Genomic DNA, 12,797 nt, shown 5'->3' with positions numbered 1-12,797 from the left:
GCAACGTGGTCGCCAGATTCCCCCCAAAATTGCTTTTTTCCCCCTCCTACAAAGCCTAGACAATTCCCTTTGCAAATTCCTTCAAAACAACAGCTGGGATAAAACAACAACATTGAATCCACTTCCAGAGAGGAGAAAAATATAATTTGCTCAAGTTGGTAGACTTTGCAGACTAGATGGACCATGAGGTCTTTTTCTGCCATCAATCGTCTATGTTTCGATGACCTAATAGAATTTTTCCCTTGCTGGCTGATCGGTGTCCTATTCTCCACCCCGCTGCATGGGTTGCAGAGCAAAAGGAAGTTTGGGATTTAATTTCCAAAGGCTGGACATGAAATCCAAATGCTGGGGGGAGGGGGGGGATATTCCCCCCCTGGCTTCTCTGCTGGCTCATGTTAAAACATCAGCATTCAATTTCTGCCGTTCTTTGGAATTAATACAGCCGGCCACTTCCTGCAAAATTGGGAAGACAATGCCAAGTTAAACTCTGCGTGTGTTTGTGTGAAGTTGCCAGGTGTTTCTCCCCCCTCTCCGTTTATGCCAAGGGGCCTACAGATGTGGTTGATGACTGGAGAGGCAGAGGGAGGCCCAGGGAGCAAGGAAGCCATTTGTAAGATATTTTTTTAATTAAAAAAACCAGGGTTTCCTACGCTTGTGTTGGTGGTAAACAGCAAAAGAAGGAAAAATATATTTTTAAGGGGTTCTCGGGCCAAGCAGGACGCTCGAATCTCCCTGTGGAAAAGTGGATTATATCCTGCAACCTCCTGCCTGTCAACGACTACTTCAGCTTCAACCGCAATCACACAAGAGCACGCAACAGGTTCAAACTTAATATCAACCGCTCCAAACTTGACTGTAAAAAATACGACTTTAGCAATCGAAGGGTGGAACTTATTACCAGACTCCGCGGGGTCAACCCCCAACATTTTACCCTTAGACTATCCACGATTGACCTCTCCAGGTTCCTAAGAGGTCAGTAAGGAGCGAGCGTAAGTGCACTAGTGTGCCTTCCGTCCCCTGTCCAATTGCCCCTCCTATATTTTATATATCTTTTCTCCCATTCGTCTCTCTTTTCCTCTATTCTTCATGGACGTCTTCTATTCTCATATCTTGTCTTCTGTCCTTTCCCTGATATTTAATACTACATGTTTTTATTCTCTTTAACTTTCCATTTGTATTGGACGAAATAAATAAAGTTGGGGGGGGTCTCCAACTCCAGGAGAAGTCTACCTTTGTGGGCGCAGCGAAAGGGAAGAGGCGGCAATTTTGGGGGCGAGGTTCCTACGGAACTTTTCGCAGGAGCTCAGGTGGGATCCCTCCAGCCAGCCAGCCACCCACCCCTCTCCTGCCTTCCGTTGCATGGATTCTAGGGGCCAACACCCCCCCAAAAAAGGTTTTGTGTTTGTGTGTCTGCCAGATAAATTCCATGGGTTTCTTAGAAGGGAAGCCAGCCACCAAATAACTCTCTCTTTTTTAAAAAAGTCCCTTGATTTTGCAGCTTTAATTGTGCATCCAATTTTTATTTTTATTTTAAAAAAGATGTGGAAGAATTTTTTGCAGAGAAATCAGGAAATTGGTGTCTCTTTCTTCCTCCGTCAAGGGCTGAGAAATCTGGGCGCCCTTCAAAGAAGCAAATCCTGGCTTGGCAGTGCCACCTGGCGGCCCCCGACGAGCTATACTTCCCTGGCACCAGCAGCGCCCCCCCCTTGCAGAAGGGTTGGGGGTCTTCCAGCTGCTTGGAGCAGCTGGAAAGGATGCAAATTAAGAGGAGCGGGCATTGAAACACAGCGTCTGGTTTTCTCCTGTTTGGCCTTGAATCAAAGATGCTCAGTCATTTAAAAAAAAAAAACAACCCACAACCAAACCAGGATGACTATAAACTAGGTTTGTTTTCTGCTAAATTTGGATATATATTTTTTTAGACCGGCAAGCACGGTTAATGATCACACTACTAACCAGAGCATGCAAAACTTTTGCCAGACCATTCTGTCTGGAACCCACACCGCGTTTCGGACATAGAAAAGGCCCAGAGATATTTTACGAGAAGAGCCCTCCACTCCTCCACTCACAATAGAATATCTTATGCAACTAATCCTAGGTTTAGAAAGCATAGAACTACGTCGCCGTCAACACGACCTAAGCCTAGCCCATAAAATGATCCGCTACAATATCCTTCCTACTTCAGCTTCAACCACGACAACACACGAGCACACAACAGATACAAACTTAAAAGTAAACCGCTCTAAACTTGACTGCAGGAAATACGACTTTAGTAACTGAGTAGTTGATCCATGGAACTTGCTACCAGACTCTGTAGTATCATCACCTAACCCCCAAAACTTGACCCTTGGACTGTCCACTGTTGACCTCACCCGATTCCTAAGAGGTCAGTAAGGGGCGTGCATAAGTGCACCAGCGTGCCTTCTGTCCCCTGTCCTAATATTTATTTTATTTTTTATTAGTATCATGTACAGTGCTCAAAAAAAATAAAGGGAACCCTTCGACAACACAATATAACTCCAAGTAAATCAAACTTCTGTGAAATCAAACTGTCCACTTAGGAAGCAACACTGACTGACAATCAAATGGAATAGTTGTGCAAATTATTAATAATAATAATTTAATAATAATTTTTTAGATTTGTATGCCACCCCTCTCCAAAGACTCGGGGCGGCTCACTACAGCAATAAAACATTACAATGCTAACAGTAAAACTATGGCTAAAAACTTGCTATCTTAAAAAGCAATCAATACAATACAATCACAACCACACATAACTCTTAATGGTCAGAGAAGGGGAGACATTCATTGTCCCATTGAACATTCAATGAAAATATTTCATTCATTCAGATCTAGGATGTGTTCTCTGGGTGTTCCCTTTATTTTTTTTAGCAGTATATATGAATATTATTATATCTTTGTATACCACCAATACGTACGTGACGAAACAAACAAATTAAAAAATAAATAAATCTCTCTCTGCAAAAACAGACGGTAGCTTCTGGATATTTTTGTGACTCGCAGTCAATCCCCCCCCTCTTGCTGGATTGGAGGCCAAATCCCACCAAACTTTATCCCCTTTTGGGGGGGGCAAATTCCCAATCACCTCTCTTGATCTGGGGGTCTGCATTCACCCCCCCTGTGCCCATAACGGTCAGACCAACGTTTGAAAAATTGCGTCGTGCGTGTGGTTAGCTGCAATTGTGGCTTGTGAATCCAGGTTTAGGGTTTGGCCATCATTGGCTTCCGGGGGGGGTGAGTACAAAGCCGACCGCTTGTTTTCCACTCGCCCCAAAAGTTTAGCCTCCGATGGGGAGCTGAACATCACCCAATTTCAGCATTCTCCCTCCCTCCTGGTCCAGAGTTTGCTCGTCATCTCCATAGCAACCGGTTGCCCCTAGCAACAGCGATGAAGCATCTTTGGCCAGGCACGCGTGGGCACCGGAGGAAGCCGGCCCCACCCCTGGCAAAGAGGGGACCTCTGCGGCCCTCCCGGCCCCACCTGGGACAAATTCCTCTGCTCCCTGCCTTCGTATGCCACCGTCCCTCAGTGAGGAAGACACGGGAAGCCTCCGGCAAACGGCTTGTGTGCTAATCCCAGCCAGCCTTGATTTCCCGGAACGGCTGGGCGAGGAAGGGGGCCGTCTACCTGGCTGGCAGTGATGCTTTTGGCTAGAGATTGACTCCAGGTGAGTATTTCTCCCTTCCAGGGGCGTGAATCAGAGTGGTTGTATGCAGTGGGATGGGAGCCTTTGATGGGAAGGGTCCCATGTGGGCAGCAGCTGTGGGGTCCCCCCTGGTGTGCCCCACTTGCCACCTCCCCTCTTCCAGCCCTAAAGACGACCCCCTACTTGGAGTTCAGGATTGCATTCTTCACACCTTCTGTGAACCTTTTATAGCAGTGTTTGAAAGAGCTTTGAAATAAAAATGTTTTCCGCTGGCGACAAGACCTGGCAGGAAAGCAACCTTGGACCCCTCCCCAAATCCTCATCCTCTTGTTGGGCTGAAATAGGGTTGATATTGTTGGGTGCAATCGGGTTGATATTCCTGGAGGCGTACGTAACATGGCAAACAATTTAACTTTACTAGATGTGGTCAAAGCAATGGAAACTGCAGTTGAATGTTTCCAAATGTAAAATGTAAGGGGCGTCCATAAGTGCACTGATGTGCCTATCGTCCTCTGTCCAATTGTCTTTCCTTATCTCATATATCATATATTCTCTCCTTCCCTTCTACTTCTCTTCTTTCTTACTTTCTATCTTTATATATATTACTTAATGTCTATTCTCTTTCATGTGTTGTATATATATAAATATATTAAAGGATTAAATAAGGTCCAGGAGGGAAGTGTTTTTAATAGGAAAGTGAACACAAGAACAAGGGGACACAATCTGAAGTTAGTTGGGGGAAAGATGAAAAGCAACATGAGAAAATATTATTTTACTGAAAGAGTAGTAGATCCTTGGAACAAACTTCCAGCAGACGTGGTAGATAAATCCACAGTAACTGAATTTAAACATGCCTGGGATAAACATATATCCATCCTAAGATAAAATACAGAAAATAGTATAAGGGCAGACTAGATGGACCATGAGGTCTTTTTCTGCCATCAGACTTCTATGTTTCTATGTATATTGGACAAAGAATAAAATAAATAAAAATAAATAAAATAATGCCCTTGGGGAAAAGGAATCCTCCATCTGAGGATTGTATTGGCAGTTCTGTGTTACCAAAACTTCAGAAGGATACAAATCTAATAATAACTAATAATAATAGATGGACCAGGAGGTCTTTTTCTGCCGTCAATCTTCTATGTTTCTATCTGTCTGTCCATCAGAATGTTGCAATAAAAGGCCATTTTTAAAAATGAGGCTCCCAGGCTTTGGACAAACATCACCCAGCATTGATTTGTTAAAATTTACTTTTATTTGCCTGCTGTCTCTTCTATTTTGTTCTGAGCCACCGAGTCTCAGGAGAAGGACCAATTAAATCTAATTAATAAATCTAATCCAATTAATAAATCAATCAATAAATCAAATTAATAAATATTTCCTGGCTCTCCAGGCACGGCAGAGGCCACCCGCTGCTAACAGGGTTTCTGTCCCCCCTTCCAGGCGGTGCTGCGGACACAGCCGGCCACTCGCTCGCTCGCTGGAGGAGCTAGTCCTCATGGCCACCAGCCTGGCCAGCTCCTTGCCCGCCCTGGCCAGCGCCCTCCGGCCTGACCCTGCCCTCTCCCTGGAGCAGAAGGCGACCTTCCTCTTCGTCTTCTTCCTCTTCGTCTTCCTGGCGGTGCTGATCGTCCGTTGCTTCCGGATTCTCCTGGACCCCTACCGCAGTATGCCCCCCGCCACTTGGACCGATTACGTGGAGAAAGACACCCTGGACTACCGCCTGGCCTGAAGGCAGTGGCGGAGATGGCTGCCTCGGTGGAACCTCCACCCACAAGGGCAATCTACCTGCTCGGGCCCGGCGGAGACTTTTTGAACGGTTTAAACTCGGGGCAAAGATTTTGCGGCTTGGTTCTGTAGCTTAGGAAGGAACCAGAGGCAGGTAACGTTTAGCCTCTGTGTCACCAGGCACATGTAGGGCAAGATTTGGTAGAACAAATGTTTTAAGCTCCGGGAGACCTTTGCGTTGTGCTACACAAAACACCCCTGTACATAAAGCTCTTTGAAAAGCAGAATTTATTGGAGGTGTCTGGGAAATCTTTTACTGCCCTAAAAGAGGGAGCGACAGGAGACGAGGGTACCCTGTGCGGATCCTGACTCGTTAAGAACCCATAAGGTTTGGGCAGCATAGACGTCGAATGAATAATAAATAAGGCACAACTTTTCATTTGGAGATCGTTGTGCAAAGGTGGGCAGGAGGCTCTTTGGGAAGTGTTGCATGTGACCCAGAATGCTGGACTCGATGGGCTTTGGCCCCATTCGGCAGGGCTCTTCTTAGGCTCTTGGGTTCTTAACTCAGTCCACAAATGTCACATTCCCACAGGCAGCAAAGAGGGTTTGTTGAAAAGAGAGGCCCGTGTAGCATGGATCTGGGTTAATACAACTCATGCCAATTACAACTGTGTGAAGACTTAAGCAGGGGAGGGGGCCATCTCCACGCAGACTCCTTTGCTTTGGATGACCCCCACTGAAATTTTGCAAAGCTTTTTTTAGGACTTTGGAGAGATGTGTCATTTTGGGTGAGGAGGGGGCTGGTGGAGCCCCATTTCTGGCTCTTCCTGCACCTCAGGACTGGTCCCAAGGCCTTTTCCCCAGACAAAGAGCCGAGGTGGCACAGTGGGTAGAGTGGAATACTGCAAGCCACTAAAGCTGACTGCTAGATCTGCAGGTCAGCAGTTCAAATCTCATCACCGGCTCAGCCTTCCATCCTTCCTAGGTGGGTCAAATGAGGACCCAGATTGCGTGGGGGCAAAATGCCGTCTCTGTTTAAAAAGTGCTATTGCTAACATGCTGTGATGTCCTTTGTTAAAAGGGCATTATAAATAAACGTTTATTATTATTATTACATTGCTTGCAAGCTGATCTTACTAAGGAGGCTTTTGAGTTCCTTGGCTTGCTTTAAAGGCCTCTGTTAAACATAATCGAGACACCTGGGGGGCTTCAAGAACCTGCTCCCATATGGCCCCATCTCAAGTTTCCCCCGGGGCAAAACTTTGGTAGCCGTTTTTAAACAAGTGTAGCAAAACAAAGATTTGGGGGTTTGGAAGTGACCGTCTCAGTGTCTGTGGCGGCTAGGAGCTGCCTCTACTCTGGGGAGCCCCCCCCCCATTTCTTCTGAAGACACCTTGATGGGGTCAGCCCCATTGAGCTCCTCCTGGACAGCTCCTTCTCCCGTGTCGGCCTCCTGCTGGCTCCTGGTTACCAGTTTCATTCAGCAAAAACATTATATGTATGCATGTATGTATGTATGTATGTATGTATGTATGTATGTATGTATGTATGTATGTATGTACCGTATGGATGGAAGGAAGGAAGGAAGGGAGGAAGGGAGGGAGGGAGGAAGGAAGGAAGGAAGGAAGGAAGGAAGGAAGGAAGGAAGGAAGGAAGGAAGGAAGGAAGGAAGGAAATATATATGCCGCCCGTCTCTTATTATTCTGTTAATCTCAATTCAGAGGAAATAGAAGGTAACAAGGATCTGGTGTGAGCGCAGCCAAGGAGCAGGATCGGGGATGGGAGTTGTAGTCCTCCCAGGGAGGCTCAGCCGGTCCTCCTGGCGCTGGGGACGATGGGAGCCGCAGTCTTTGGCTTTCTGCTGGTCGGTGGATGATGGGAAATGTAGTAGTCCAGGTGTGGGGATGAAAAACTCTGGAGTTCAGGAGGAGGAGGGGCAATGCAACCAGGCACGCAGGACAGAACAATGGGCGTTGTAGTCCAACCCTATGGGGGGGAGTTCCTTTTCCTCCAGACCCGTTAAACCACCACCCCGGGCTTGAGGGGGGTCGGAGGGGCTCGCCGTGTCCCGACATGCTGCTCCCCAAAACGGTAAGGGGGGAAAAAAGTTTACCCGGAAGTATCTCTGATGGGGGAACCTTTAGGATGTAACACACATGGCCTCGCTCTTCCGGAAAAGGAAAAGAAATTGCGCGGTTGGAGACGCTTTGCTCTTCCACCTCTCTATGGTAACGGGGCGAGGTCGACCGTTCTAACGCCGCCTGAATGGAGTCGCTCTTTCCTTACGCGCCTCTATGGTCAGGCGCCTCCTTTAAACTGCACCAACAGCGCCCAGAATTGCATAAAACGTCCCTTTCATTGTGTGTGTGTGTGTGTTGATTGTAAAGGGGGGGGGGAGCACAAACGGGTGGAACTCCCCCCCAAAAACCATAATCCTCACTTGCTTGGGAAAGATTCCAATTGCCCCCAAAGGACTATGAACCCCATCTTCCCCAGCCGTGTGTGAAATGCAATATTAGATCAGAGATGCTCTCATTGGACTTTTCAGAATTGAGCCCTTTGCAAAGTGTTTGGACCCCCGCACCCATGCTCCCCAGCCCAGAACTGAATGGCGGCCCTTCTGGTCATTCCACAATCGGGCCAAGCGCTGAAGATGCCACACGTGGAGCATATGAACGTATGGATGAGCCATGGTGACACGCGTGTGCTTGAGACCCAAAGCCAGATCATGAGTGTGGCCCCAGGAAGGACCATGCTTCGGGCCAGATCGGAGGCCAGGGGCTTCATGGTTGAACATAAGATCCCTGCTGAATGGGGCTATTTCTTTTCCCCAACTAACCTTGTTTTTGTGTTCGCTTTCCTATTAAAAACACTTCCATCCTGAACCTTATTTAACCCTGAATAAGATCTGAATGAATGAAGAGGGGAGGGGTGGCATACAAATCTAATAAATTATTATTATTATTATTATTATTATTATTATTATTATTATTATTATTCTCATTGAATATTTCATTTGCACAACTATTCCATTTGCACAAAAAGCATGCGAAATTAACTGTCCATCAGTGTTGCTTCCTAAGTGGACAGTTCGATTTCCCAAAGGGTTGATTTACTTGGAGTTATATTATGTTGTTTAAGTGTTCCCTTTTTTTTTTTTTTGGAGTAGTGTATTTTGTCCTGTTTTTCTGCAATTCCTTCTCCTAGTCTTCCTGTGGACCCTTGGCAGATCTGAGAGACACACGGGCAGGAGAAAGATAATAGTATTTTAGCAAAGACACTCACACCAATGTAAACAGTCCATTTTTGATTTATGGCAAAAGATTCGGACACATCGGCGCGTGGAAGTGCGAACACGGCACAGAGAAGTTCAGGGAGGGAAGGGACACCACCGGGAGAGATGCAATTTGGGGTGGGTGGGGTAATTTAAAAAAAGAGGTGTGTGGCTTCCGGGCTTCAGACAAGGTCGAAATCTACGGGGCTGATGCTCGCGATGGGGGCCCTCCAGAAGTTGAAGCTGTTGAAGGGTAGCAGGGCACTTTCGGCGTCTTCTGGGCTCGGCTTCGGGGCCTTCTGCTCGGACGCCAGGCTGCCGTAGCCCCGTTTGGGCTGGAAGAGGGCGAGGTCGGCCAGTCCCAGGCACTCCAGTTGGGAGAGGTCCAGTTCAGGGATGGGCATCCTCCAGTAAAGGAAGGAATCATACTGGGAGTTCACCGTGTCCCTCATTTCTTCCTGGGGGAAGATAAAGATGTGGGGGGGAGAGAGAGAAGAGCAAGTTTTAAAATTAAGATTTCAATAATAATTTATTTTATGATTATTATTAATTGGACTGACTGTATTTTTGGGAGTATAAGACGCACCTTTTAAATTTAATTTATTAATTTAAAATTTAAATTTATTTTTGTAATTTATTAACTTAATTTTTTAATTTAAAATTAAAATTTATTTTTTAATTTAATTTGTAATTTAATTTTTTAATTTCATTTTTAACTTCCTTTTTAACTTAACTTTTAACTTCATTGTTAATTTAATTTTTAACTTCATTTTTAACTTCGTTTTCTAATTTAATTTTTAACCTCATTTTAACTTAATTTTTTACTGATTTCATTTCTACGCTACCCAACTCCCCATGGACTCTGGTTGCAACCTCAAACGGTTGCTAAAGGAATTGCTGTAAGTCAAGGATGATTTGTATACATTTTTTAATGGTGAGCCCTCTGCTCACCCCATCTTTTCCACCCACCCTCCTTCCTTCCTTGTATAAAGGGCGACATACAAATCTAATTAATAGTAGTAGTAGTAGTAGTAGTAGTAGTAGTAGTAGTAGTAGTAGTAATAATAATAATAAAAATAATAATAATTTATTAGAATTGTATGCTGTCCTTCTCCAAAGACTTTATATAATAATAATAATAATAATAATAATAATAATAATAATTTATTAGAATTGTATGCTGTCCTTCTCCAAAGACTTTATATTATAATAATAATAATAATAATAATAATAATTTATTAGAATTCTATGCCACCCTTCTCCAAAGACTTTATACAAGGAAGGAAGGAAGGAGGGTAATAACAATAAGAATTAAAATAATAAAAGGGCAGGTCTCTTTTCGATGGTCCATCAGGGGCAGATTCCTCTGCCATATTTATCCCTGCCTTCCTTTGTCCGCATCCTTTCAGATTCAAGCCTGTATCTTTGGGGTGGCTGCTTTGGCCAATTCCCCAGGGGACCCTCTGTGCCGCCATCGCTTTGTGCCCCCCTTCCCTCCTCCCTCCATCCACAAAACCTTTTTAAAACACCCAGGTATCTTCTGGGCTTTAATGGAAGCCTTTTCCAAGCCAATCTGGGCTGGGTTTATTTTACCCAGAATGGCCAGGCTGCGAAGGAAGAGCTCAGCGGCACGTATGAAATTACTCAGACATCTGCGCTCTTTAAATAGAGCATCTTTCGCAGCCTCTGCACGGGGAGAGATATTTGCATCTCTCTATTTGTGTGCTGGAGACATCTATGGAGGATTATTTCACCCCTCCTGGTGGTAGAGAGAGATGGACGAATGACTTGGCAAATATTGAAAAGGGAGGCGTGTGTCCACCAGGCGTAATAAATAGAAAAGAGACGGGGAGTGGTTAAAATTTTAAATCCCCCCCTCCCTTGGGGGTAGATGGGACTGAATTCCCCCAACTGATTTGAGAGAGAGAGAAAGAGAGAGGGAGAGAGAAAAAGAGAGAGAGAAAGAGAAAGAAAGAAAGAGAACGGCAGAGAGAGAAAGAGAGAAAGAGGGAGAGAGAAAGAGAGAGGGAGGGAGGAGGGAGGGAGAAAAAGAGAGAAAGAGAGAGGGAGGGAGGGAGAAAGAGAGAGAAAGAGAAAAAGAGAGAGAAAGAGAGGGAGAGAAAGAGAAAGAGAGAGATAGAGAGAGAAGCAAGGCAAGGCACCTGTTAAAAGAACTGAGGTTTGGGCTTTAAACAGATGTATAAATGATGAAGTCTTCCATCATCAGATATATTTATGTTCCAGCTCTCTCGACATTGACAAGATGGAAGAAACTGGCAATTTATTTATTTATTTTTTTAATTGTTATTTGGAATCCTTGAAATAGTGTATAAAATTATGTAATGTGTTACAGTTTTACAGCTATAAGGGTGCATGGGGAAATGAAATGAAATGATGTACAGTATTACATTGTGTCAGGGTTTCCTGGACCTATAGTAACTTAGAAAGGAAGATTGATAGATGATAGATAGATAGAGATGAGAGAGAGAGAGAGAGATTAGGGAGAGATTGATACATAATAGAGATAGATAGGTAGGTAGGTAGGTAGGTAGGTAGGTAGGTAGGTAGATAGATAGATAGATAGATAGATAGATAGATAGATAGATGATTGATAGATATAGATAGATAGATAGATAGATAGATAGATAGATGATAGATAGATAGATGATAGATAGATAGATAGATAGATAGATAGATAGATAGATAGATAGATAGATAGATAGACAGACAGACAGACAGACAAACAGACAGACAGATATCAGAGGGAGGGGAGAGATATTAGAGAGAGATTGATAGATAATAGATAATAGATAGATAGAGAGAGGGAATACCACGTACCGGTGTAATATAATATAATACAATACCATATTCAATATTACATCATATAAAATCACATTAGGCCACTGTTGGCTGGCTGGGGACAACCTAGAAAAATTATTTCGTGTCTGTTCGCTACGCCAAGAATTCCTGGCGAATGGAAAAGACTAGAACCCCCCATCCTGTATCTAAAATAGCTTCTCCCATCGGCAGACGCCCTGGGCATCTCTGGAGCAGCTCAGCCTCCTAAGGTGGAATAGGAGGAATAATAAAGATGCCAAGGCTCGCCCAGCCCTGCACCCCCTTCCCCCCCCCCGGCATCGCACCTAGCCTTGGGGGGTGTCTGGGGGGGTCTTCTTACCTTCTTCTTCTCAGCTGGACCTGGGATGGAGAGAGAGAGAGAGAGAGGAGATGCTGTTCAGGGGGAGCTGCCTTCCTCTGGCTGCCTTGGGCTGGGCGGGGGAGGGAAGGAGGGAGGGGGCTTCCAGGCGTGTCTCCCCTCCCCTCTTGCTGCAATGCAGCCCCTCCTGCAAAGAGATTGCACTGGAGGGTGGGTCCTTCCTCCCCCCACACACACACACCGGCTGCCCAGCCAATGAATCAGCTAGGAGGACTATTTCCAGGGAAGGGAGAAAGTGGAGCCTGGAGGGGAGGGGGGATGGATGGGGAGGGCTTGGAAGGGGAGGGCATGTCTGAGAGGGGTGTTTTGCATGGGAGGGGCCTGGGGGGGCTGAGCTCTCTAGGGAAGATCTACGGAGGGGCAGCATACATACAAATCTAATAAATAATAAGGAGGCCTGGGTTGCATTGGCTTGGAGAAAGAGACCAGGGGGAGGTTTGGGGAAAGGGTGGGGGGCAGCCACTTTGCCCCCTCCCACCAAGGAAGGGAGGCTCCCCTGGGAATCTGAGGACCAGGTGGCACAGCAGAGGTGATATGTGGGGGGAAATGAGCCTGTGGAACTCCCTGCTAGCCAGCATGTGAATTCAATAGCTTTGAGGTGGAGAGGGGTGTGTGTGTGTGTTATTTAACCTAGAATAGAATATAGAATATAGTAGAGTAGAATAGAAATAGAAATAGAATAGAATAGAATATAGAATATAGAATATAGAATATAGAATATAGAATATAGAATATAGAATATAGAATATAGAATATAGAATATAGAATATAGAATATAGAATATTATTATTATTATTATTATTATTATTATTATTATTATTTATTAGATTTGTATGCCGCCCCTCTCTGCAGACTCGGGGCAGCATACAAATATAGAATATAGAATATAGAATAAAATATAGAA

At 45.0% G+C, this 12,797-nt stretch overlaps 1 protein-coding gene across 1 annotated transcript; it reads right to left on the bottom strand.

Annotated features, from left to right (window-relative positions):
* Positions 1 to 8,696: 8,696 nt before the first annotated feature.
* MLLT11 (MLLT11 transcription factor 7 cofactor) lies at positions 8,697 to 12,071 on the bottom strand. Its single transcript, XM_070766197.1, has 2 exons — positions 11,855 to 12,071; positions 8,697 to 9,134 (listed from the first exon to the last, which is right to left on the bottom strand). The coding sequence occupies exon 2, from the start codon at positions 9,126 to 9,128 to the stop codon at positions 8,859 to 8,861; it is 270 nt and encodes an 89-aa protein (XP_070622298.1). The 5' UTR covers positions 9,129 to 9,134; positions 11,855 to 12,071; the 3' UTR covers positions 8,697 to 8,858.
* Between the last annotated feature and the right edge of the window lie 726 nt (positions 12,072 to 12,797).

The sequence above is a fragment of the Erythrolamprus reginae genome, chromosome 13, assembly GCF_031021105.1.
Source record: "Erythrolamprus reginae isolate rEryReg1 chromosome 13, rEryReg1.hap1, whole genome shotgun sequence".
NCBI classification, from domain to species: domain Eukaryota; kingdom Metazoa; phylum Chordata; class Lepidosauria; order Squamata; family Dipsadidae; genus Erythrolamprus; species Erythrolamprus reginae.
Note: the sequence above shows the minus strand (reverse complement) of the source record. Positions and strands in the feature narration are given on the sequence as shown.

What these genes read in the sequence shown, in the direction of transcription:
- MLLT11 (XM_070766197.1), bottom strand. Translation starts at nt 9,128, where the DNA reads ATGAGGGACACGGTGAACTCCCAGTATGATTCCTTCCTTTACTGGAGG.